General features: G+C 38.4%; 2 protein-coding genes across 4 annotated transcripts in view; both read left to right on the plus strand.

Moving 5' to 3' along the window:
• Positions 1–531: 531 nt before the first annotated feature.
• On the plus strand, positions 532–14,974 carry zgc:101100 (uncharacterized protein LOC445169 homolog). The gene is made up of 4 exons (XM_042512238.1): positions 532–562; positions 10,926–11,107; positions 12,470–12,645; positions 14,114–14,974. Exons 2-4 carry the CDS (start codon positions 10,933–10,935, stop codon positions 14,639–14,641), a joined length of 879 nt encoding a protein of 292 aa, XP_042368172.1. The 5' UTR covers positions 532–562; positions 10,926–10,932; the 3' UTR covers positions 14,642–14,974.
• Positions 14,975–16,348: 1,374 nt separating this feature from the next.
• csnk1g2b (casein kinase 1, gamma 2b) overlaps positions 16,349–27,408 on the plus strand; it is a 43,161-nt gene continuing 32,101 nt past the window's right edge. For 2 of the 3 annotated variants that reach the window (XM_042515025.1, XM_042515039.1), the window contains exons 1-2: positions 16,349–16,469; positions 20,069–20,856. In XM_042515025.1, coding sequence (XP_042370959.1) covers positions 20,629–20,856 — 228 coding nt within the window. In that variant the 5' untranslated portion in view covers positions 16,349–16,469; positions 20,069–20,628. Of the gene's footprint in view, positions 16,470–16,699; positions 16,717–20,068; positions 20,857–27,408 lie in introns of those variants that run through there. The other variant, XM_042515032.1, reaches the window with a different exon arrangement.

The following is a 27,408-nucleotide window of genomic DNA, read 5'->3' on the forward strand; positions in this document are numbered from 1 at the left end:
AGGATGGTTGGACTGAATATTCTGCTGCCTAAAAAATGTGCATTAACTGAACTAAGATCGAATAATAAGTTTAAAGTCATCTTATGAATAGTTGTAAATGTAAAACTGAGTTAAGTGTGTTAAAAGAAACAAGTTCAGTAAACTTAGATATTAAGCTGAACCAACATCTGTTCAGTCACACTGAGAAACATCGCAGACTGATTTACTTTCTGTTCACATTTTCTCAGTTTAAAAAGTAAATCCTTTTTCTCTTATTTGACAACCTTATATATTCTCAGATATGTGAAGCTGCTCCCAGGGATTTTTCTTAAATCACAAGTGAAGGGACTGAATTCTAAAATGTTATTATTATTATTGTAACAAAGAAGAAACAACCATGACTTATCTTAACATGTATTAAAGACTCCACAGGTCTCCATCATATATGTTCTCTTCCAGCTACAAAAAATGACTTAAAGCTCAAAGAATGCATGCTGGGATGGCGGCCAATATGTCGATCATGTTTCTATAGGAACTTATGCTGCATTCATGTGTTTCTCAGATGGTCCCATTCCCCGAATCGGTAAGTCGTTCTGCCAACTTTGGTGTGTCTGTGAGCTTAAAGTTGTTATGTGGAAGCAACATGGACGCTGAAAACATGTTATATTTATCGCTCAGAGCGTTTAACAACGCAATAACAGTTTGAAGATTTTGTCCCAGAACTGTTTCTGCACCAGGAGGCTACATCCCCTAAAACTAGCCACTGAAATATTATTTTAACTAATGAAAAACTTTATTACCATCAGCTGAACATTTTATTTCCTCTGCAACTTTGTGTACCAAACTTTTTGCCGACTTTGCAACTTTTGGCAACTATGTGGCATTTACTTTAATTTTCCCAGTCAGGGATTTCATTTTTATGATATTTCAACACCACAGGAATGTAGGATTAATTTGTTAAAAAGAGAGTTAAATAGACTAAAACATTTTTTTTTTAAAAATGTAATAATTAATATTTATAAGTAATGAAATATTGAGAAATTTTAAAAAATCAAGGTCCAGGTCCAAGGCACTCTATTTGCAAAAAGTTCAAAAGTCTTTTATTAGACGGCTATTTCATAGTGAAATACTGAAAACACACACAGCAACGCAAACAGCCTTGTTCAGGATGTAACCCTCGGCACAAAGTTAACCGTTTCCTAAATTAAAGATTGTGAACACCTGAGCAAGAAGCCAACAGACTCACAAGCGACAAATGCAAAGTATGACCACTAGATGGCTTTACAGGATTTCTAAAGGAGAGAAAAAATAGGAACAAAATAAGAAAATTAATGTAGAGACAGCAAGACAGAACAAAATAATAAAAGAAATATACACACAGTATATATCATAACCAATTAAAGCACCAGACTACATGCATCAGAGCCACTACAAAAAAAAAACACTGAAACTATTTTTTTTATTTAGGGTTATATAAACGGTGGCATTTTGGATATATAAAAAGTTTCCCTCTGCCATATTATACCCCCCCCCCCCCCCCCCCAAAATATTGTTAGAGAAGTACCTTGGACGTTTGTTCTTTACTGAACTGTTATGTTGCTTACTAAAGAGCGCCTTCATTACACACTTGCTTGAACTTCTTTTTTTTTTTTGTCTAACATAAACTTGAAATGAATCAAACTTATTTTTACTTTGAATACTTAAAGTCCTAAATTGGAAATATCACCAGAAAAAACATACTTTAACTTATAAAAGAGTATTTTTGCATTTTTACAAAGTTTTATGGCTACTTTACTTCAGTAAAAGATTTGAATACTTCCTCCACCTCTGCTGCACAAATAGTTTTTGACAGTGTGACAGCTTTTTCTCCGTACAGTGCAGGGCCTCTTGCGATCTATATATGTCCCTTTTACCAGCAGGTGCAGCGGCTGTAATTCTCCTTTCTTCAGCAGATGTGTAAACTGTGAAAAAATGGGAGAAAAATGCTAAACTGAGAGGCCCATCTTTTCTTCGGTGTGTTTGCCTGTTAAGCTCCTCCCGTCACATGTCAGTATGCATTTCCCCAGGCCGGGCCACAGACCCCAGGTATTAAAAGAGCCAGTTAGCTGGGATCAATACCTACACAATGTTCCAGTGACAGGGAGGGGGGCTTCCTAGTGTTTATTGAGTGTTGCAGAGATTTTGAACATGTGGAGCAAAGCAGCTTAGAGGGGTCGTCTTCATTATCAAATTCGATCAGTGCCTCTCATTCTCTCTCCCCAGTGATCACCTTTGACTAGCGGGGGTCACGAGGGGGAAGCTGCAGGCCGAGAGCCCCGAAACTGACCCCATGCTGAGAGATGAAGAGCTGCATTATCTTGGTGAAAGCCGGAACAAATAAACACTTTACTGCCTGCAGACTCCTGTGATTAGCAGATTCATTGATTAGTCGATATACAGAAAATAAATCGACAGCTATTTTGAAAATCGATTACTTGTGAAAATCATTCAGTTGAGCAAAAAATGCCAGAAGTTCACCGGCTACCACCTCTGTTCCGTTGTCTTAATCTTCTATTTAATGCCGTGATTATGTTTGGGTTTTGGACTTTTACTCAGACAGAACAAGACATTTGAAGATGTCACCCTGGACCAAATCTGTCACATTTTTTATTCCAAACAATTAATCGAGAAAAACAATGATTGAAAATAATCATAAGTTCCAACTCATGTTATTTAAGACGGCAACCGATAGTTATTATTGTTCTTAATTTATCTGCCAATTATTTTCTTGATTAATTTTGACTAAAATCTAAAAAAAATGACAAATGTCCATCAAAATTTTCAGTACCAGCACTCTCAGATTTTACATTTTGTGCGACCATTAGCGCCAAAATCAAATATATTCAGTCTATAAGCAGCAAATTCTCACATTAAAGAAGCAGAAACATGCAGATGTTTTCCTTTTTTGCTTTCAAAGTGACCATGACAAGTAATTCATCATCAGTTTAGTTGCAATTAGGCAGCCCATTGATTATTTGAGGTATCATGTCAACTCAGCGGTATTTAGGAATCTCAGTCTGTTGCATCCTTAAAGAACTCGTCTGCAGCACTGCAAAGATAAAAAATGACATGTTTTGACATATTTTAGTTTTGTTTTATACATATTATTGTTATTTATTTTTCCGTAACATAATTTTAAATATAAAATATATTATTACTATAAATTTAGTCCATCTGGACATTTTCCTTATTTTTGGGGTTATTCTTTAATACTCCTCCCTTCTGTATTTAATGACATTTCTAACCAAGTTGGTCATTGCATTTTTTTCCTATGTTTAAAAAAAAAAAAAATCAAACAAATTTGCTCAGTTTCCAAAGGGTCAAATAGCTGGTGTGAGGCGTTTGAACGCAGCACAAGAAAACAATCCAGGTTTCAAAGGATTAACATGTAAAATATGTGCACAAGTATGGTGCTCTCTTCCTCTGGCAGCATCACTATTTGTGCACATATTTGACATATTAAATGTTCTCACTTTCCTGCTGCACTGATGGTTTCTCTCCACTTTTCTGTGTAACTTCGTTCCTCTTCAGTTTAAAAGAAACTCAAACTTAAATCTTTGTGCACACAGTTCGTATTATCACTGGGTCTTAAAAGATGTCCCTAAAAGGACGATGGCTGTTTTCTCTCTCTGTGTTCAACCTTTGCACCCCAGTCTGGCCCACTGTGGGTGCCCTTGAGCCTCGGGACACCCACAGCTGCCTGTCCCTGTCCCCCCTTTCTCTCTGTCTTTAATCTATAGCACTCTCGCCCAATTAAGAGACTGATCTTTACTCAGTCCCGCATATTGATCTGCTGCTGTAGCTGCTTATTCCCGTGCTCCCAGGGGCTGCACAGGAGACCATAAGAAGCTAATTGGAAGGTAATAAGTCTGGAGGTCTTATAAAGGAGGAATTATTAGAAAATAATGCATCTCTCAGACCTGCAGCTCCTCATTTTAAATCAATAAAACCAGACTAATGGATTCGTTTGTTCCCTTAAAAATGATCTTCTCATACAAAACGCTGTTCTCTGTATGTGTGTGTGTATGTTTGAGGTTTTTGTGTGTGTACTTGGTGTGTTTGCAGCCGGGTCAATGTCACTCTAAGCCCTGAGTGTGTCATAGCCAGTGTCAGGCCTCACAGCGTGATCCTGGGGCTTAAGAGGAGCGACTGACCCGCCGCCCGCTCTCCCAGTCTCCCTCAGGTCAAAGGCCAGCCGGCCCTATCGATTCCCCGCGATGAAGAAGCTCTCCCCTCTCCGGCCCACATGCTCCCGTACTATCATCGTGGCCCCAAAAGGCCCCTCAATTGTGCTTTTGCATGCCGATCGATCCAGTTGGTGTTGAGGGAGGGGGCCGTCCTTTGAGATAACTGACAACTTCAAAGGCCCCCTTCTGACAGGCCCTTGTCAATACAAATTTCCACTATTGATAAGTAATTAAAGAAAGCCTGAACATAAGGGAGGTTTGCTTTCTGAAACATCTGTTAAACAGGAGACATTAACAAAAACCCTCTTAGTGACAAGAAAAGAAGAAATGAACGGCCCCTCCACCCTCATTTACTTCAACACCTCCCACTTTCCACCAATGCAAATTTCATTAATAACTAAACTTTAAATGAAACAAGTCTAGAGCTGTGATTATTAGTTAATAATTTATTAGCATGCAGACAGGAAATTGAAAGTGACAACTACTTTGATAGTCCGTTAATCTTTAAAGTCATTTTTTAAATGCACCAAATAATTCCTAATTAAGGTTCTCAATTTTGAGAATCTGCTGCCTTACTTTGTTTTATGTGATCATAAGCTAGCACTATTAAGAATGTGGACAGTTTTCTCAATATTTTCGGTCACATCTTCACCTGAACCCAAATCTTATGCCGTTCAAATTATTTTCTGCTTGAGCAAATGACGCTAGATGACCCACAGCTGAAATGCTGCTGCGGAGTTCAGATCAGATTTGTTCAACAACTGTTTGTTCATCTTTTCTCTCAGTTGAAAATGTGGCCCATACTGAAGTCAAACTTTTGTTAAATCCCATCGAAGAGCTAAAATGACTATGATCAATCAATAAAAAGGAAATCAGAAGAAACATTTTAAAACCAAAAATCACTTATTCTAATAATAATAAAATATATCTTTAGGTTTTGGACTATTGGATGCACAAAAGAAGCAATTTGAAGGGGCCACTTTGTGATAGATTAATCAAGAAAATAATTGGTAGGTTAATCAATAATGAAAATTAATTTTAGTTGATGCCTTGATTGAGCCAGTGTGTTCTTTCACTCTTTTATTGTCAGGTTATCAGATCATCTTTTGATTTTTTGAAAGCTTATGAATCCTAAAAAAAAATATTTACATTACAGCCTTTGGTCTTGTTTTTTTAAAGGTTGAGCGTGTTGTGTAGTGTGTGCTGTCTTTACATACAATAATATGTTGAAAAAGTAACTGCCCACTTACTTGCGTGCATCCCTTCTGATGACCTTTCACATGACGACAAACGAGGTGACAGGGAAGAGGTTGTAATATTGTACCTTTAAATGGAGGCAGCAATGTAGATGGCGGAGGTCTGTGCAGCTATAAATCCTCACGTGTGGATGGAGAATTCTTCCCACTAATGTCACTATATATTATTATGCGTTTTTATATATTACTGATTCATTCAGTTCTGACATTTTTTAAATCTCTTCGTCGGCACCTTCTGTCGCATCTCGCTTGAACTACGCTGCCTCCACGATCTCTGGTAGTACTGCTCACTTTCATCCATATCTGTGAGCTCCAGAAGAAATGAACGCAGAGTCCAGACAGAAAGCTCTGTCTGTCTTCATAGCCAACGTAAATGAGCCCTGAGTGTTATGTTTTGGCAGAAAGGGAATATAATATTTATAACTATGTTTCATGAGTTTATAATCACCTGAAAAAAATAATCTTTTTTTTTGTTACCCTAGAATGAGCTGTTTATGTCCACTTACGGAGTCCTAATCCATGGTGTCTGCCATGTTGTTTCTACAGTAGCCCAGAACGGACAAATCAAACCCTGGCTCTAGATAGGGCTGTTGTCTGTTCTGTTTTGAGATAAATTCAGCAATAGTTGCAGCAGTACATGGAAATATATGACAGGGCTTTTATTAGTATAACTTTAATAACTTAATGTTGTTTGCCATCAGGCAGAATGAAGACTGACTGTTCTGACAGTCACCATTTACGTTGTCATTTTCTTACAGTAATTCCCTCTTGCGATGTGACAACAGTTATTAAACCCGAGTTTCCACCTGCTCAGCGGTGAGACTGTTGTCAGTGATGTGACTTAGCCTTTTGTCTTTTATTCACTGTAATCCGTGCATGTGTAAGTGGATCCTCTAAGAGCAGGATAACTCCCTTTAAGCTGTTTTAAACACTACAGGAGGGACTCAAATCCAGTAACTTCTCATTTACCTCTGCACTTAAGTCTTTTATTGCAAAACACTCACATCCTGGTGATCAGACGTGCTGCCCCAGCGCCCGTTTCTCACTTTTAAATCACAAAACTGCTGATAACTTAATGGACTATGATGTTGCTGTTGTTTAAAGCTCACTTGTAGTCAGTCAGCAAGTTTTTGGATGACAGGGCTGACTGAAGAGGACATTACTCATTTAGACTGAACCCTGGTCGTCTTGATGGGTAGGAGGTGAAGCCCTGCTTGGCCTGCAGAAGGGGAAATGATCCAGGAAGGAGGAGGGGGGCGGTGAGTGAGTCAGTGGTGGCGGTTCTGGGATGGGGAGGGTCACACACAACCACACTCTTTGTGTGCCTCTAATCCCCCCAGCCAACACAGCTTTGGCCAGGTTTCATCATGAAAGTGCCATGAAATAACTACTTTTTTTCTCTCCTCGCAGTAAATCTCCCCTAATCCTGCGGGCTGCGGAGACAAAGGCCTCTGGGACCTAATCCTGGAGCTTTTAGTGGGGCTGAGGGGCTGGCCGACAGAGCCTCTTCTAAATGACTTATTTCTATCGGACACTAATATAGCTTGACAGCCAAGAACGGCGAAAGGAGGAGGAAAAAAGAAGCACGGGAAAAAAAGAGCACAAACATTTTCACATTTTTGGAAGTCTGAGCAGTTTATTGTGTGCAAGTGTGAGAGGAAAAGGTGAACCCGATTATTTGTGCACACAGCTGTCAAGACATCTCCCATGTTTGTGTTGTTTATGAATACAGACACACACAAAAACAATTTCTTCATGTGCAGCTGGTTGGGGTGGAGGAATGTACCTGTAGCATCTTATTTCTGCTTGAAACACGAATGTGAATTGAAAGTGAACGCAGGGAAACGGCTCTGCAGCACTTAATGATATGTAACAAGTTGTGCCCACAGCAAAACATTATTTTGGAGAACTTCCCAATCAGGAAGTTTACATGTTTGTGTTGTAAACTAAGAAAAGTAACTGCAATTACAGTGTATTTAAAGTAAACCTAACAAAAAAAAGATATAAAGTAACGTTAACACTAATAAAAACTATATAACTTCCTCCTACTTTTTTAAAATTACAATCAACCTCTCAAATTTTTAAACTGTGTTAATACTGTTTACAGGAATAAAATACTCTGTTACAAGCAGAAGAGCTACTCGTGTTATTACTTATTATTAAGTATTACCATCAAGATATACTTAAAGCATCAAACGTAAAAGTGATTATATTCAATCATTTTATCTACAAATTAACTAGTAACTAAAGCTGTCAAATGGTTGTAGTGGCGTCCAAAGTACAAGCTGTCTCTCTGAATTGTGGTAGAGTAGATGGATGAAGTAGAAATGCTGTCAGCGCTTGTTTACTTGTAAAACTCTAGTGTGGTTATGTATGCAAAACATCATTTGAACAATATTTCTAGTGCATTAATTTAGTGCATAACATTATTTTTAACGAAATAATCTTAGACATGATCCATTTGGTAGCTGTTCAGGAGCTTTCAGTCATATCACATGATCTTCCTCAGCAGATGGAGTCAAGGCAGAGCGTCTCGGGAGTGAGTGAGTTAGCGTTTTAGTACTCCCGGTTCCCTCGATATGTTCGATGGGTTTTTTGAATGAGTTTTCGGTTAGAAACCTGAAACAACGCCTGTGGCTAACACAAGCTTAAGAGACTTTCTCGTGTTTGTTCTACAACATAAAATTTGTGAACTTAGAAGCTTTTATGTATCTTCAAAAAAGGAGGCACTAAGAAGTTGCTAAATGAGACAGCAGAACGTCATCACATCGAGCCGCGCCGAGTGCGGCTTTACTGCCCTGTGGTGGGAATGTTGAGTCATACAACTACCTAGTTTGTTTGTAGCCTAATGTTAGCTTTTTACTTCTAGTGATTGTATTTAGGCTTCAAAAATTCTAAAAGTGGTGTTCATTTGTGAAGATTTTCTTGCTAAACAAAACGTGTATGTATCAGAAACAGGTTGTTTTTTTTTGGCCACAGAACAATCCAATGGAAAAATCCCGTAGACTTTTCGATGAGCGATCCAGGGTGACGCTGCTTCTGCGTCAGCCTACAGAAAAACCTCATCTATGAAGTACTCTATTGTCGATGTTCATTCATCTGAGCATTTTAGGATTCCTTGTCCATGTTGACTCTTCTGACCTTGAACCCAAACATAAACAAAAGTTTTCATTGAAAAATGGAAATTTAAAATAGCTACAATTTTATGATCAGGTTAACTCCATCTGGCGAGGAAAGCCATGTGATACGATCAAAACAAAAGCTACAACACTAAATGGATCTACTGATTAAAAAGAAAAAACAGTCAGTAAAAAGTATTTTCATATTTTTTATGAATAACTTTTAACTACTTCATATGCTTCATTGGTACAGTATCAATCTAAAAGTAGTTACTTACAATATTTGTTAGATTAATGTAATAAAAAGTACTTTATTACCTCTAAAATGAAGTGGGGTAAATGTAAAAAGTAGCAAAAATGGAAAGACTCAATCTATAAACTGTAATTAAGTCAAGTATTTGAGAAAGAGTTGACACTGTAACTACTCTAGCATTTATGACCAGAATATTAACATATAGTTCACAACACATTATTTGTCGCTATGAGCAGATAGTGTTTTATTGTTGTTTGTGTAAATGACGATAACTCCTGTGGTGAAGCACCCATAAGTGGAGGCTGGTTAATAAACAGATTATAATGACAATATAGTGTAAAGCAGTTGAAATATTAAACTGCAAAAAGTAAGTATTTGTTTTACTCTAAAAGGTTAGTGTCCCAACTGATTTAATGTTTTAAGATGACTGAATCTGAGTTGAGGTCATTTTGTAGTAATTCAACTTATCTTCTCAAATTCAGTCAATTTAAAAATTTAAGGTAGTCTGGAGACAAACTTCTCTAAGTTAAAACAAATAGTTTCTTTCTACAGCCTATAAAATAAATGAGCAGTTATCATTGTTGACAAATACTGCACATTAATTAACTTGTTAAATGCCCTTAGAGCTGTATACAAATAGCCTACATCATACTGTGACTTCAGTCAAATAAATTCCAAATTAGAGGCATTAAATTACATAAATTGCAAATACTCAACCTAAAAACTGTAATTAAATAAAGTGAATGCACTACTGGAGTATGGTTTATATGAAATGCACCAGAAGTGATGAAAATAAGAGGACTTCATGCTGGTGATGATTTGGTGTTTCCGTGTTTTCTGCTCCTGGGAAGACTTCTAATTTAGCTCAGCTGGATTTTTAAAGAAATAGTTCTCATTGAGGAGGGTTCAGATTAACTTCACATGGTGACAGTTTATGGGCAAAATATGGTGCCTGTTAGCAAAACAAACCCTTAGAGAAAAACCCCCTCCGAGGGGGGACTGTCAAAACCAGCGGTCTGGGAGAAAGAGGGCTGAGAAGGAGAGCACAATCAAAGGCTGTTATTTTAATCTGTCCTGCCTCGGAGATTAGCCGACCACATTGTTTTAATTGTTTTAACGGGAGGGAATGAAACGCTCGCTTATAGGGGGATCCTTGGCATAAATCTCTCAAGTTCAATAGTTTCAAAAACTTGAGCTCCTTGCAACCCCCCTCTCTTCCCTCATCCCACCTAATCCCGGCTAATACCTTTCTTTCTATTGGCTAATGGCTGAGGGGAGCCTGGGTAAATGCTTCTTAAATAGTCGTGGGTGAGAATGGTTTCGGAGAATTAGATCTCTGCCACGACAAAGAGCGCTGCTGTGCGAGGATATAAGGTAAAAACTGGACTAAGAGATACTGGACTACACGGCTCACCGGGTTCAGACTTCTGTGCGTAAAAGCGCACCTGGATCTCACGCTCCGGATCTCAGGTAAACGGGACGCTGAAAAAAAATCTCTGAGAATCCTTGTGGAAATCAGTGAAATCTGGTCTTTGAATTGTAATATTTATGTTAATAAATGTTGTTTTTACGGATAGTCCTGATGCAGAACAGGTGCAAAACTGGGTGCTGGAGCCAATCTCATCTTTTTAATTAGAGAGCAAAGATGTCGCCTAATTTGTAAGAAATGCAATAATAGTCATAATAACAACAGCAACAACAATAATAATCATAATCATGATAATACTTTTTCTACTTTATTTGTAAATATTCCAACTGAGTTCCCAGTCTGAACGTGACTAAATAAATTGCCAAGAGAGAAAGGGGAATATTAGTTTAGGGAGCACTGAGAAATAATGTTGGACCCCCTAATGATAACTACTGTTCTGTCACAGTAGGCCTATTAATTGGCTTCTCATTCCAATAATTTATCAAATGACCAGATAATAATATCTTCATTTATTAATTGTTCATAATTTAATTTTGTCCTTTAACAAGTGTATTTAGAAAGTTTTAGAGACTTTACCTTTATGGGTTTAGGTGTAATTTATGTTCTAATGCTCTCCAGTCAAACATGGACCCAGTAAAATTAGTCTTTCTGTTTTTTCTACAGATTCAGTATGAACTCCTTGAATTTCTGCGGGACGTCCAGCGGTGTTGGTGCTGGTGTGTATCCCCTCCACGGTGTGAACTCCATGCTGTTCGACCTGCACCACCAGATGGCGGAGCAGTACCACGTTTACTCTGCGGCCAGCCCCGCAGCGCACACCCTGTCTGTGGCTGAGAGACTCGCAGGTGGGTCATCCTGGTCCTGTGACACTTCACTCCGAGGGCGTAGGTTTAATTTCAACATTGGGGGAGACACATGGAACACATATGGTCGTCAATCACTTAATTTCTTGTATTTTGGTGGACTTGTTTTGCATCACTTTGTGCCTTTTCTGCATCTATTTAATTATGGTAAAAAATAAAAGCAGTCTGCTACTTTCATGTTTTAATTAGTGGGCACAAATGCACATGTTCTTAATAATGTAGGGGAGCGTGTTCCCAGCCCCACCGCACACCCACCCTCCCAAAATCTAAGCCTTATGCCTCCAGTGATTTAGAAACTTGAATATAACAGTTTAATCTGAGGTCTACGACTATGGTATAGTGTTTAAAATATACAGGCCGATGTAAAATTACTACACAGTGATGTTACTAATACTAAAATGGTGTCCAGTTCACCATCACAGTAGGTAAACAATAGATTGTGAATGATATAAATTAAAAAAAACTTAATGAACATTGGTTTGTTTTAAGTGCACTGTTGGAGACTAACTAACACTTTTACTTTACTTAAGTACAATTTTGAGATACTTCACTTCATTATTTCTGTTGTTTTACTTTATAGTTCTACTCCACTACATTTCAGTGGCAAATATTGTGCTATCTGCTCCACCACGTTTATTTAATAAAAAATAGCACCACCTTTGCCGGCTGCAATATTAAATGAATGAACACATTAATGTATCAGTTCTTATAATACATTATATAATAGAATACATTTATTCTAAAATGGGCCGTTCTGCAAAATAAGTTCTTATATTATATTAAGTATTTTAAGTATATTTTGATACTGATACTTAAACGTTGATGAAGTACACAGATTTTACTCATAAAAATATGCTTCTCTTTTTTTTTAAATTTTCTAATTATCTGGCTTTATTATCATTACTATTATAATTAGACATTAATGCCTTTTGTTGCATTGTTTTGTTGATAATAGCCTACTTTTAAGTTGAGTCAAATTATGAATGCAGTACTTGTAGTGGAGTATTTTTAGAGTGTGGTATTGCTACTTTGACAATCTTTTATACAATCTTTATGCTTCTTCCACCACTGTTAATATTTGGCATCCACCTGAAACAACTGAGCTCACTATGAATTCATAATGTTTTTGTTTTTTTTTCTTTTTTAATAAAAGTCCAAACTGAGTTTAGACAGGTCAAAACTCTACAGCATCCCTGATAACACAGAAAAACAACATAGAAATGTGGAAGTAAATATCAAATGGCCTCTCTGTCATGTTCCTTATTAGTTGAGGAGAACTTGCTGCTGACTCAGTACATTCAAGTATTTTGGTGCTGACGTTTTGTTTTTCTCTGTCCTGCCCAGAGCTCATTCTGGAGGCTCGGTATGGCAACCAGCAGAAGCAGCGCCGCAGCCGCACAGCATTCACAGTGTCACAGCTACAAGCTCTGGAGAAAGCCTTCCAGCAGACTCAATACCCAGATGTTGGCATGAGAGAGAGGCTGGCTGTCTGCATCAATCTGCCCGAGGCTCGCATTCAGGTGAGAGCACAGCTGACTGTAAACGAAACCAACAATGCTAATCTTTGTAGTTGTAAATTAATGTAAATACTTAGCTGGAAAGCATGAATAAAACCCTTGCTGCCTTCACCTTTGGATACTGATAGAAATTTCCAGACATGTAACTCTGATGAGGGGGTGAAAGTGCATGAACAAACACAAACACTTGTTATTTTAAGGAATGATACAGAAAACCTACCCATACTTGCAGTGGTGGAAAGTAACCAATTTACTCAGGTACTGTATCTAAGTACAATTTTTAGGTACTTGTACTTTCCTTGAGTATCTCCATTTTCTGCTACTTCAACTCAAATACGTTTCAGTCAGAAATATCATACTTTTTACTCCACTACATCAATTGAAAGGCTTTAGTTACCTTGCAGATTCAGATTAACAAAACAAAATATAATCAACTAATACATTCTGATGTATTATTATAGATTTTACTTCCCAGCAGTATATAGAGTTACCAAAAATGGCTACACCTTTACTAGCTGCAACATTAAAGTGATGTACACATTAACACACCATAATTCTGATCTAACAATAAGATATTACTTGCAGTATAGGTCAGTTTGCTAAATGAGTTTCTATTATCTCTGACAATCTCTCATATGACAATATGTTTTTTTCTGACAGAGAAATGTTGTTCAAAGCAGCCTTAAACTGTTATTTCAATTTCCCTCAAATATCATGTTAATTACTTTTATTTTGTTCTGTTTATTTCACTTTCACTTTCATATCAGGATTACCTCTAAATTTCTACACCTGTTCACATTTTGATTCAGTCCTTTAAAATTCCTTTTAAGTTTTAAATGTGGTGTTCAAATAGAATTAGACCCCATGTGCCTCTTACTTGGTCCTCCAGATGTTCATATCAAGAAAAATCAAACACAAGAGGCACCTCACAGTCTTTTGATTTTGCTGCCAGGAAGAACATTTTGCTCTTTTGGATCAAAGTTGATGCCTCAATAAAAAAGTCATGGCACAGTCTTACAATGCAGTGAATAAACATATCTCTTGTATACTTCACTCCTCGGTGGATGCTGCTTTTTAAAAAAGTTTGGCCAATGCTGTTATCTTATCTGTATGTTTTCTTAAACTAAATCATTCTCTAATCTTGCTGTTTTTCGATATTGCCTATTTATATTTTGGATGCTGTCTCTATATTGTAGGAGGTGGTGAGGGTTGATGATGGATATAATACAGACTTTTAAAAATATTTTTATTTTCAGCCACTCTCTTTGCCATGTCATGCCCAAGCTGTTTTATGTTGCATAGGAAAAATTTAATAAATATGTTTTATTATTATTAGTAGTAGTATTCTTTCTTCTATTATTTATATTCTTTCTATTATTAGAAAAACAAAAAAGTTTAAATGTTTGTAAATTAAAAACTACCTTTGATGAATCATACCATTTACATAAATGTATCTTTGCTGTTAATCCAGGTGTGGTTCAAGAACAGGAGGGCAAAGTTTCGTAAAGGTCAGAGGTGCTCCCCGCTCTCCAGAGACCACAGTCATGAGGAGGCACCACATCGCAGCATGGTGGGACAGGAGGAAGTCAGGACAGAAGACAAGCAGGACGTCACATCACATTGTGACAGAAATATCCCTCCTCCACACCGCTGCCTTCCTCCTCCTCCTCCTCCTCCTCCTCCTCATGTGAACATAAGCAGGGAGGTCTGCACACCTGTCACTCCCTCAGACTCAGATGCACCACGGTGCCCCCTCCGCCTTCACTCTCCTCCACTTTTCCCCTTCATGATGGGGGAACGCTACAGCCACACGCCTCACCAGCCAGTTGTAGGAGTGCTGTCCGCCGAACTCGCCCTCCCCCCGGTGTTCTGGCCCATCATACAGCAGCATAGCTCCGCCCTGGGGGTTCATCCAACGTCAGTTAGTAAAAACTGTAGCCTCTCCCTTCAGACTGCTTGTTCCAGTAAAGCTGTGCCTCACCCTCACCTGGGGCTGTAACTGCAGACCTGTACGCCTAAAGCCACAGATCTCTGCTCCGTCTGGACTCAAATATACCTGAAATGTGGGAAAACAGGAAGAGAAGGACTTGCTCCTATAAATGTGACAACAGAAAAATATGTTGTTGTTTTTTTTATTAAGAGAGCTTTATTGAATACCTGCCTGTCTGTAGGGATGTAAAGCTGTACAGTCACGTACTTCCAAGTCTGATTTGGGTCTGCTTTAATTTACGCCTACAGGTTGGAGGAGTATGGTTGAAGGAGGCTGTCGTTTAATCTGTTGCCACATTTAAAGAAATCTTTCTGCATTATTTTGCTCGGACCGCTGACAAGTAGCTCCACAGTTATAAAGATGGTCAAAGCATTTAAAATATGTTCCGCATTGTAACTAATGTGCAAAATAAACTTATTTGTACAAGAGTTCTCTGCTTTATTTTTTCCTTTTGGTTTCAGCAAGGTTCAGTAGTACTGTCAATAGGACAGGTTTCACTCAGGACATATTTACAAGACTGCAAAATATTATTTGTACTCAAAATATGCAGACTTTTTGTTAGAAGGCTGGGTGATGATTCAGTTGTATCATTTATAAACAGTGTAATTTATGGGCAGATATGAGACAATGGGCCCCTGAGCACAGATATTTGTGGTGGTTTTGCCTCTCTTTAGTGTCTGTTTTTTTTTTATATATATATATATATTGCCCAGCCCAAGTTGTGAAGTTTTTTGATATATAAAATATATCAAATTACCTTTGATACTTGAGTAAGCCCAAAGTGAATATTACATATTATTGGACTTTAACTTAACTCAAATAATATTATCATATGTGACTTTTACTAACTGCAGTTTTACTCAAGTATGGCTTTCAGGTCCTTCGTCCACAGTGTTGGGAAGGTTATTTTTGAAATGTAATGGGTTACAGACTACAAGTTACCCTTACAAATGTAATGAGTTAAGTTACTATACAATGACTTCATTAAAGTAATGTAACTTATTACATTTGATAACTTTTGGATTACTAATCCAACAAATGTTTTAAACAGGGCAATAAGACTGAAAAGACCTAAAAACATAAGTGCATAAATGTTGCACTCAGATTTGTCTCAACAGCTGTGCTGACCTGCATTGTCTAAATATATGCCAAAAGAAGGCATTCCTGCATGGCAAAGAGATGTAAAGCAACACAATTAATGTTTTATTCAACATATAAACGTTTTGCTGAAAAGATTTTCATAGATAACCTCATCTTAATCACCAACATTTTGATTAGTAACTGTATTTCAATTAGGCTACATATTTTTTCTCAGCAACTGTAACTAATTACAATTACATTTATTTCCTATTTTATTACTGTAACTAGTCACTCCCCAACACTGTTCATTCATCACTGACTTGGTCACACGTTGGATGCACCTGTGGCTGGCAAAACCCCCCCAAAACAAACATGTTTGAGAGGATCATAATAAAGACGACAATCCCCTACTTTGTGTTTAATTAACAATCTAAATACTGTAATAGTGTCACACATGTTTGACAGCAGGCTATAGACATTTGAATGTCCTCACACCATCTTATCAGTCATTTGAGAGCTACGCAATCAGCTACGCTCGCCTGATGTTTTGCTTTATTCCTCAAACCAGTTACGTCAGTTTTTCAGCGTATCACAGTGCTGTGAGCCAGCATGACGCTGTGCCTGGGTATCGGCAGCTGAGGGAGGCTTAAAGAGACAACAGCAGAATCATAGCAACTTGAGGGCAAGAGAAATGAGAAAGATACCCACAAACGGAGAACCATGACTTCGACTACGTTTCGATAGCTGAAATTAAAAGGTAACACGCTTTCCTTTGGCGACGGCAGTGTGTTTGTGAGTGTTGTGTATGAAAGACACCGTCCCGCCGTACATTTTTGCTAATGTTTCGTGTGCTAGCTTGCTAAATGGCTAGCTAGTGAGCTAAGCGGTAAGAGATCCCGGGCTGCCGTCGGTGTGCAGTCGGTTGTTCAGGATTGAGGAGTTGCCCGGCAGCGGTTCGGGTAAAGGCTGTAGGCTAATCTGGACTCTAAAGACCATACTCTGAGGTGAAACAACGATCATTTTTATCATATTGTTACTCCAGTCTGTGACATTAACCAGTAACAGCGTCGCTTGGGACGTAGTTATTTCTCAGTTATTAAGCGTTTACTAACTAACCAGGTTAATGTAGCTCAGGCAATGGCAATCAATGAATATTTTATGCTCTGTCCTGCTTGTTCAAATCGCATTCATTTGCTAACGGTTAGCTAGTTTGTGTTTTTATGCTACAGTGTTATTAACAGATTAGCTGACGTTACATCGATAGCTGTTTTTTTTTTTTAAATCAGGCGTTGGGCCAAGAGAAATGGTGTTTTTTGGTAGGTGCAAGCTAGGTTAGCTGCTGTGTGACTGCAACGTCAAGATAAACGTACACTCAATATTAATTTACCGATAATGCGGTGTTGAAAGTTATAGCACAAGAAAACAGTTCAACTGAAACCAGCTGGCCATGATTGAACCATATTAAGCTAACTTGAGCTTGCTAACTAACGCTAAGATAGCTTGAGAGTATCTGGCCTAGTCCGCCGCACCAGCTAGTGCAGTGTTAACCGCAGGCTTTCTTAAGACATTTAATCGACTAAGTTTGCTTAAAAGATTCAATTATCCCTTTCTCATATTGTATCGTTAAACAAGGTTCGTGTTATCAAAGAGAAAAAACCAGCAACGTTGCTTTGAATTATCCGAAACTAACCGCTAAATGACAGCTGCCAACCACTATCCGATAGCCAGTTAGCTCTTAGCTAGCATTCATATTTTGATATTTTTCTGCCAAGGGCAAGAAAATGTTGTCAGTCGGGTCCGGATACAAACATTATTGTCGGTTTGAAGGTCTTTGTTGGAATTCGGATTCATATGAATGATGTTTGATATCGTTTTGTGTCGTGTTATTGCCAGCTAACTGTATCGACCACAACGTTGATTGTAGCAAGCTGAAGCTAGATCCTAAGGTTTCGTTTCGGCGAGATGTCATTCACAGTTTATTTTCTCCCTGTGTTTTTAAGTGCCTCTTTAAAATATAGAGTATGCCACTCAGTCAGTATGTTTTAAACAGCTTGGTAGCTGTATCTAGCAGCTGACACGAAAATCAAAACACAACTTCCTGAAATGAGACAGTCTAGACGTTTGGGCCAAGATGGCCAAAAAGTTATCTGAAACAGAGAGTTGTTACAGCTGTATATTTTTAAGGGATATCTATCCTTTCGTGTGTTCAGACATTATTACAATGTCTTTAAAGCACGGATAACTGTGGGGTTTTTTTTGGGTCACCTTGACAAATGTAGTGCTTGTCGTGGTGCACTTTGTTATTTCATGTTTATTACCCTTTCAGATCTGGTGACCCGATAGTCTAGTCCAGTCTAGTCTCGTCTTTTTCTTACAGTAGGTATTGCCTTGCGTCATACTACAAGCAAGGCATGGCATTGTAATGATTGACTGCATTCCTTTTTTAAAAATGTGTTCTGTATCTCAGGTGTACAGACTGAAGTAGTGATAGAGTTACAGTTGTAATGGTTTAAGATTTTCACTGTATGATAATTAGAAAATATTGTGGTTTTACAGTGTCACAGTAGTACAGAATTATTATTATTATTATTATTATTATCAGTCAGAATGAGCCATAAAGGAATGAAAACAGAAGGGTTAATTTTGGCTGAACCAATGTCTTATCAATATAATTAAGACTTGAGACCATTTTTGTAATGAAAGTATATGTAAAAACTATCTCCTTTGATAATAACTAAAATAAAGGTGAGATTTTATGTCCAGGTGCATTTTTTTTTCAATTTTGTAGATAAGCGAATGTTCACAGTATGATAATTGTCAACTTTAATATCACAGTATACCTTAAAACCAGTATATTGCCGTAGCTCTAGAAAGAATACAGAGATACTCAAGATTTCAGTGAATATGTATGGGTTGTGTCATTGTTTATTAATTCACACATGCACCTTGAAACGTTCCAGACTTCAGTAGGTGGTGTACTTTTAATATAGCTTTTTCGCAGAAAATGCCATTTCGCCAACTCCTTGTGGAATAAAATTTCTGCAGTACAGATTAAAGTCACAAAGTATCGTATGTCTGAATGATTTCAACAAATAATTTACATGAATAATGCACATTCATCGGCATCCTTTTTTTTTTTTTAAGTCCTGTGATGCCTATATTCATTCTTAGTCTGGCAGATACAGCTCAGCTAGCTGTAGACCACACTGTATCCAAATCCTTCCAATAATATGCTTCCCAACGATGCAAATGTTATGATGAGATGAGGCATTACAGCAGTCATTGATCTGTGTAAGTGCCTTTCCATAGGAAAGAGTAGCTGCCCATTGCTAGTGCCTGCATTACCTGCAGCTCTCTTCAGCACCACTAACATCTTAGATCATGGACTGAAGGGAGTTAGGAGGAGAGCCGCTCTGGACAGAGGCGTCTGCATGTGATCGTTCACAAAACGCTGCATAAAGATGGTCAAGTTACACTGCCAAAGAAAACTGAAATTATGGTTTTGATTGACGTTGTTTGTGTCTGGCATTGCTTCTATTATAGTGTATGGCTTAGTCTCATATCTGTTGCTCTTTTGCTTTTACTTTGTATTTAATCCTAACCTCTTTTATGTGTATTTGTATGCATTACCAGAAGTGTGCAGATCTCTTGTCAATGTTCTTAATTTGAATTTACCTGAGGGTGTACATATCTGCAAAAGCTGTTGAGGATTGAGCCTTAAACTTAACTCAACAGCGTTTCAACAACATTAGATACATTATTTTCATTTATAGGAATGTCATTTTGGGATCTACAAAACACCAGTGAAGCACTATGCCTTTGTCTTTCATAAAATAGGTTTAATTGTAAAAGAGATCTTTTTTCCTCATGCCTTAGGTCCACTGTGGAATATTTCCGCCCATATCGATTGCTTTATTGAATTTGCTTTCGCCGGTCTGGAGCAAGATCTCATTTCAGCTGTAGTAAGGAACAGCCACAGTAGACATAATTTGATCTTCAAGTAAAAGGTTAAAGTTTTATTTTGAAAATGTTCATTTTTTCATGGCCATGAAGTGTTGAGAGAACAGATAATGATGAATTAAGTTTTCCGATATTTTGGCGTACAGTGATTGCTTCGCAGATTATGCTTACTTAGTGTTTGACGGTACATTTAATTGTATGTGTAGATTGGGATGGCTACTGCAGAGGGTATCTCATCTGCAGTTAATTAATACAGAGAATATGTGTTTTCCTAAAATTTGAAATCTTACATCAAACATTAAAAAAGATATTGTAAGAATAAGTAACGTCTGAGTTTATATGTGACAGGCTATACAGAAAACAAACTGATTTCTGTCTGTTTTTTCACTTTCTCAGATATCCAGCTGCCATCAAATCCATCAGTTCCTTCTCCTTGTCGCTGTTTCCTCTCCCTCGTCTGCTGTGGCCCTGCAACATGGAGAGTGTCCACTGTGTCACTGAAGGCTGACCAGAAGAAATGAGGCACTCTAGGAGATGTTCCCAAGTGGCCTTGTGGATGCAGTAGCTGGGTTTCCGAGTGCTTTTTTTATGACTAGCATTGTATGTGCGACTGTGGGCACATCCTAGCACAACCTGCCTATTCTTCAGGCAGGGACATGCTACTCTAAGACTGGAGCCACAGAAACACACAAGAAAAGAGCCCCTCTGATAAACAAGGAAGAGAAGAAAAAGGGAAGCACTCAGCAGAAGAACTGTCTGATAGACACACGGGGCACTTCAGCTCATTTTAAGTGTCTTCTGAACCATCGCACATTTTAACAGCAACACCTTTCCTCTGTCCTGCAAGATTTTGTCTCCCTCCCCCTCCTTAAAGTGTCCTCTGTCGTTGTTATTGGAGTTTCTATGGTTTGCATGGCTGGAGAATAACCGTGGAGAGGCCAGGGTATCACAAGCTTATGGATTTTGATAAGAGAGGGGGCAAGGGAGAGACAGAGGAAGGGAAAAAGATGTCTAAGACAGCAGGCAGCAGGACTGGACATGGGGGCCGGAGTTCAGGGACCAATTCTGGAGTTCTTATGGTTGGCCCAAACTTCCGTGTGGGTAAAAAAATCGGCTGTGGGAACTTTGGAGAGCTGCGATTGGGAAAAAATCTCTATACTAACGAATATGTCGCCATCAAATTGGTAAGTGCATCCTCAGGGTTGGTGAAGGAATATAGAAGTACGACCTCACAGCCCTCTTACCTGTGGTTTATTGTGCTTTATGTTGGCAGTTAAAATTATGTGAAACGTTTGTTTAAATGGTCAGCAGACTCTCTGAGTGCAGTTGACTCTTTCACCTAAGAGAGTCGGGCTGAGGAAGTAAATAGGAACGGCCCCACACCCCCTCCTCCCACAGTTTGGCCCCATGTGGTGTTAATGAGTCAACTATTCTCTGCTGGTGTTTATCAAAGAGGTGAAGAAAACTTGACTAGATATTATCTCTTATACTAGTGGTTTAAGGTCCGCACATAAGATAAATTAACACATATTCCATTTTATTGTGCAAAATGTAAACAACATGTGAGCTTAGAGCACAATGACATAAAACATTTTGCAACTATGAAGTGCAATTACTTAAAACGTAGTAAATAAACAGCACTGCAACCAAAAAACTGCTTATTATTGCTTCAAGACCAGTGACAAAAAATGCTGAAAAGGCACAGTATGTCAATAGGCCAAATAATAACAAGTACAGGACATAAAATAGTTGCTGTAAAGGAAAAGAAGAGGGTGGTGTGAAAAATTAGGCCATTAACATTCTGTAGGTCTGTACCTCAAAATAAAGTTATTGTTTTTTATGTTTTTGTTTTTTTGTAAAAACTTGTCATGAGTCACTTGAGGTCCATTCAGAATGGACCCCCAACCCATTTTTGGACCACGACCCACCAGTTGGGAACCACTGTCTTAAACCTTATCTTGACTGGCCTTTTTCTCACATGGCAGGCATCTTTTTTCTCTTATAAATTGAGGGCAAACTGCAATTAAACTCCATATTTTTCAACTCTAACTTTTTTTAGTTTCTAAAGGTTTTCTTAAACAAGTACAGCAAGGCTAACTTGCTCCTCTAGGGTGAAATGTAGGCATTAGATGTTTTCATAATGTAAACAGTATTTATAAAACAGGGTTCCTGTTGATCCTTAAAAGGTCTCACAGGCATTGCTCTCATTGACCTAAAATTAAGGCCTTAATTGGTATTAAACTGTCTTAAATCAATATTTCAAAAGTCTTAAAAATGCAGAAACATGGGATGTGGGATTTTGTACTTTGTAAAATCTTACAATTATTGCTAAATAAAAAAAACAAAAAATTTAATGTATCTCACAGTTACGTCACCTTAAAGTCATATTTTATGTTACAGTAAATATTTGGGCCAAATACATGTTGTAGGAGCCCTGTAAAAGCTAAAATGTCAAACTTCCTATATCACCCACATTTTCCTCAGTCATTGGAGTTAATGTCAATCCCTTTGGAAGCTCTCCCTCTAATAAGCTCACACCAGGCCCTATGAGCAATCAATAATTTACTATGTCTTTTTGTTTTGTGTCAGCATGAACCTTTTTTTCAGAGCCACTGGTTTAGTACAGACAGGCTGTGAGAAACCACATGAAATGTCAAGGCCTGTTTGTTTTCTGATTGTTAGATTCTAGGCCAGCTAGTTGCTGCTCAACCATTTCCTCTGCACATCAGCTTTCGTCTTCACATCTTTTCTTTGCTATAAATGTGTTGCCACTTGCAGCGCTTCGATCACCGGCAGATATATTTTGCCTCCCTAACAATGCCTTAATGTAAACAAGGCCGTACTCAAACTCCAGTTAAGCAGTCATACTGGGGCTGATGGGTGGGCTTGGCGTCATCTCCACCACATCGTATCTCCCAGCGAGGTCATTATCTCTGAACGGGCATCCACTGAAGGCTTTGCTAACCACATAGAAGGCAGAGGTTAGCAAACAGCTGTAATTGCAGTTCTCCTCTCCTCTGAAATCTCTAGTTGCGCTGGCTGCCTCTCCCCCCTTGCCTGTGAACCCTCCCATCTGTTTGGGTATTTTTATCCCCATGGTGTCCAGCTATATCTGGATCTGGCATTAGAGCCATAACAGTGCTCCATGGATCTTGTGGCCCACTGGACCAGCGTTTATCTGAATGTTTAATGGTGAGAGGAGGAGGTGTGCTAATGGTGTCAACATGCACAGCAAGGCCCGAAAAAAAGTGGGGCCTGATTGTGAGGACTTGGATATTTTAGGACTTATTTTAGATGGTGATACATGTTTTTCTGGTGTTAATTGTATTTTCAGCGTTACAATGATGACTCTAATTGCTTCTTTTGATGTTCACAATAGCTATCTCTTTTCGGCTTATATTTCCAACATGAATTAAACAAATTGGACTGTTATTGTCGACGTAGTTTTCAGCCTGTTCACTGGTGTTTTAATGCTTGACACGGAAAAGGCCCCTCCCTCATTGAATCTTGGGTTAACCCAGACTCAAGCACAGTTGTCTGTCCACATGTGTCTGTCTGTCCCTGATCTCACAGCTCCCTGGGGTAACCCAGTGAATGTCACTGCCCGTCCAGTAAGGGCTTGTGTTTTGTCAGAGGCTGTTACTGAGCTCTTCCTTATGGACTAACACAAATAACAGCCCTGTTATCTCTGAGCACCTGCCAACACATGCTTGACATGAGTACTGTCTCCTCCACTGTATATCAGTAAGTGGTAACTGTTCACTCAGAGATAAATTCAAATAAAATTGTGGGCAAAGTGTAGGACTAGGAAAGTGCTATTTGTTGTTTATTTATAAAGTATGTTTAACAGTTTAATAGAATGTAATTTTAAATAGATAAGAATGAAGAAAATATTACACTGTAAAAATGTTATTTTCTTTCAAAATAAGTAGTATGTTGGTAATGCAACTATATTTTGATTGATGGATTTATCTTTTGAGTATTATGTCATTTAATGGAGTGCCTCAGAGATGACGTTTTTATGTAGGCTGACGCAGAAGTTAGCATCGTCCTGGTTCCCTTGTCAAAAAGCCTATAGGAATTTTTAATTGGATTTTGTATCGTTGCCCTGTGGTAAACAAACATTTAGAATACCTGATTTTTTTTTTCCGGTAAGATAATCTTCACAAATGAAAACCACTCTTATGACTTTCAACGCCAAATGCAATTGCCAGAAATAAAAACTAATGTAAGGCTGGAGATGAACCACACTAAGATCCACAAGGCTGTAAAGCTGCATGCGAAGTGACAAGGCGTGATACCGTTCTTTAGTCTCATTTAGCCACTTGTTAGCAACCAACTTTTTAAAGACACAGAAAGTTTCAAAGCTTTCAAGTGGCTTTTTTAACACAGACCTTATTTCAGGCTTCTTAACAAAAATCTATTCAGAAAAACCTGTTGACTTAAAGACGAGGGAACTGAGTGCGCTAAAATGCTAACTCATTCGTGGGTTTTATAGTACTCATTTCTGGGGCATTCTATTAGCTAAATATTGTGTGAATGCCTCAAAGTAGTCAAAAATGACCATTACAATTTTTTAGAATTCATGATGGTGATGTTTTCATATCAAGTCGCTGTTCAAAACCAAAGATATTCAATTTATAGCTGTACAAAAAAGAGAGAAAAGCAGCAAATGCTTTCATTTTAGAAATTTGAATGAAAGAATGATTGCGCTTTTTGCTTAACACATGCCTTAGAGATTAATAGATTATCAGAATAATTGCCTATTCATTTTCTGTTGACTGACTTTCACTTTAATTACTAATCATTTCAGCTCTAATACTGCCTTTAATATAGACCACTCCTTCCAATATTCTCCATGTCATTAAAATCGTGGATTTCTTAACAGATCAAGTGTTTGTCTCAGTGAATATCTAAGGAAATAGGCAATCTGTTACTTTGTGACTGGCTAAATAAAGTGTTGATCTACCAGGAAGCCAATAAGGAAACTTTGTTTAGCAAAGCGTGATTTGTTATCCGTCTGATTAAAACTAGTTTAATCCATCTTCCTTTGTTGCAACGCAATGAATTGTAGATGCCAGACTCTGCAGGACAGCATATAGTGATTACTCAGTGTTGAGCTGGTGCCTTTATGTGCTGAGTGTACCAACTTGCAGAATCAAGCGTGTGGGTGGTGCCTGCCTGCACCTGGGACAAAGGTGAATGCCAGTGTCACCCTGCTCCACCACGTGATAGCAGAGATAGAGATGTACGGCAGGCCAGTGCACAAGATCCTCTGTCAGTGGATCTAGAACTGCTGTGAATGTTGCTGCAAAAAGCAAGAGAGAAGGGGGAAACTGCTGAGTGCTGAAAGGTCGTCTTTGTTAGCAGGCCTTGTCGACACACAGTGGGTCAGTCTTTGCTTCAGCTGGATGCTTTCTCACACTGACAAACGCCTGTGTGATGGAGGCAGGACCATATAGCCACTGCTGTAAGTACACTGCAGGCTTTACTCCCAAGGGGAGATCCCAGTGCCTTAAAGAAACAGCAGCATTTAATGTCTGCTTTCTGTCGAGGCTCACTGTTGAAACTAGCACCCATCAGGCTCAGTTAAAGGGTATAAGTACACTGCCCTGGCATGGTGACATAACTGTCCACAGAAAAATTGACCATCTAATCCCCCTTTTTCCTGAAACCTTCTCACATCATGGTGTTCCACTATTTTTATTTGAATCATCTTGCTAACTTGATGTAATGCCTTTTCTCTCATTCTTCTACAACTATCTTCCGAGTACTTTCTAATCAAGGTCATAAGCCCCTCTTAACCCCATCATTGTGTTAGCTTTGGGTGCTGGCTATATGCATCTAATCCATTCTTTGTGCTCAGCAATTTGTGCTCAGTTTTCATTGACATTTCTACCCGTCCACTCTGCAGACGGCTGTCACACATTTTACAGCTTGAATATCTTAAAAGCCCCTTTTTCATCTTGCTGGTCATTCATTGACAGTTAGGAGGTGCCTGTGAGACGTTCCGTTTGCAAAGCTGGTGTTATCAGTATTAATAAGTAATAAACCAATTGGAGGCCTCTTTGTGATGACAAACCCTTCTGACAATGACAAGTGGCTGCAATATCTGCCCAACATGGGAGCTCTGTAATAAGTGAATGTTATAGTGTTGGGACTTATTGTATGGCACAGTCCCATAGCTCAGGGCGAGGGCGCTCATATTGGAGTGACCATATAGGGAGACAAACCAAGTAAACACAGAGACCTACTGTGCATTGTGTACCAGCCATGTACATACACAGCAGTGTTTTACTCTGTGTATGTCAGCAAGGCTTGTTCCAAGCACAGATGAATTTCAGACTTGAAAATGAAATTGCCCTTTGCATCCAAAAAATACAATGGTAGTCTCAGCCTATTTATTTTTAGCTGGTGAACTGAATTGCCCTGGCTGAAATGACAAGTGTCACCAGTGGACTTTATCAGCTGAAGCTAATCAGGGTTAATTCCACAAGTTGGCATAATCACATAATTAAACATTTGTCTGTAGTCTGACTGGTTAATGAGCACTGTTGGTGTCGGTAGTATTTACATCTGAGCAAAGGTGTTTACCTATAAAGAACACCACTTTCTAATGTTGGGGTTCAGTAAGATATTAGATACTCTTTTGCAGTTAAAAAAAGACAGAGGTTTTGTTATCTAGGCAAAGTATCTATCTTAGTGCATCATGTTAGTTGGAGACAACCTAATTAGCCAGCTAATTTCTTGTCAAGTTTGAATTACAACTGGTGGATGATAAAAACAATACCCTGCAATCTCTGTTAAATCTTTAAAGCTGCACAGATTCATATTTTTATATACAAATCATGTCAAATGACAACATGTAACATGAGAGGTGTTGCTCATATTGACAAACCCACAGACAATTATCACTCTATTGTTGGCTTTAGCACCCTTAAGCTGATTGTTTTGGTTTTCCAGACTGCAGATTTACTGTTTGATTCAGCCTTTCTGCTCTCATTTGTTCCAGCTGCTGCAGGCAGTTGTTTTCAAAAACACTAGTCTTGACAAACCCACTGACTTGGTGAAGACCAAAACACAGCTATAAGGATGCAAGATATATAACTCTAAATGAATGCTAATGTTGCACATATCAGCTAGATGTGAAGGTTGACAAATATGTTTGCTAACATGTTAGCCATAAAAGGCTTTCGAAGAAATTATGTCAGAGTGAGACTGTATTAAGATGGACGACATAACAGCTCCCCAGAAGTAAAGCCAAAACATATTGGTGGCTGTCTGCATTATAGATTGTAAACCCTGCTCCCTCTGTGTTAGTGAATGGGATATCGGTCAAACTGCACGTCAAATGTCATTTTAGCTTGTTCTTATCACCCTGGTGTATGTTCAAGATTATATCCCTGATAAATTTGGCTTTAATATATTATTTGATTCTGTAAAAAGGGGGATTTGACAACATGATTGACAGCTGTGTACGCCAATCAGTGTGCTTAAGCTTAGCGACAGTACTTGCACATGAGTGTGGAAAGGAACTTGATACTGCAGCGATCACTACTGCGCAGACTCTGGCTCCAAATGACGTCACCAGCACATGATGGCAGTAGCCATATGCAGGGTATTTTGGCTTTGTTTTTGTACAGTGGGAGGAGGTGGAGATGTGTTGTCCATGGTTATATACAGTTTATGTTTCAGACATGTTTGTGATGTTCAGCTTATTGTGGAGTTCTGCTCAC

This window comes from Plectropomus leopardus, chromosome 3 (genome assembly GCF_008729295.1).
Source record: "Plectropomus leopardus isolate mb chromosome 3, YSFRI_Pleo_2.0, whole genome shotgun sequence".
In the NCBI taxonomy this organism is placed as follows: Eukaryota; Metazoa; Chordata; class Actinopteri; order Perciformes; family Serranidae; genus Plectropomus; species Plectropomus leopardus.

Excerpts from the sequence above, each read along its gene's own strand:
- zgc:101100 (XM_042512238.1), top strand. The coding sequence starts at position 10,933 with ATGAACTCCTTGAATTTCTGCGGGACGTCCAGCGGTGTTGGTGCTGGT. Across the intron at positions 11,108-12,469 it reads TGTGGCTGAGAGACTCGCAG|AGCTCATTCTGGAGGCTCGG; the intron begins GTGGGTCATCCT and ends TGTCCTGCCCAG. Across the intron at positions 12,646-14,113 it reads TGCCCGAGGCTCGCATTCAG|GTGTGGTTCAAGAACAGGAG; the intron begins GTGAGAGCACAG and ends CTGTTAATCCAG.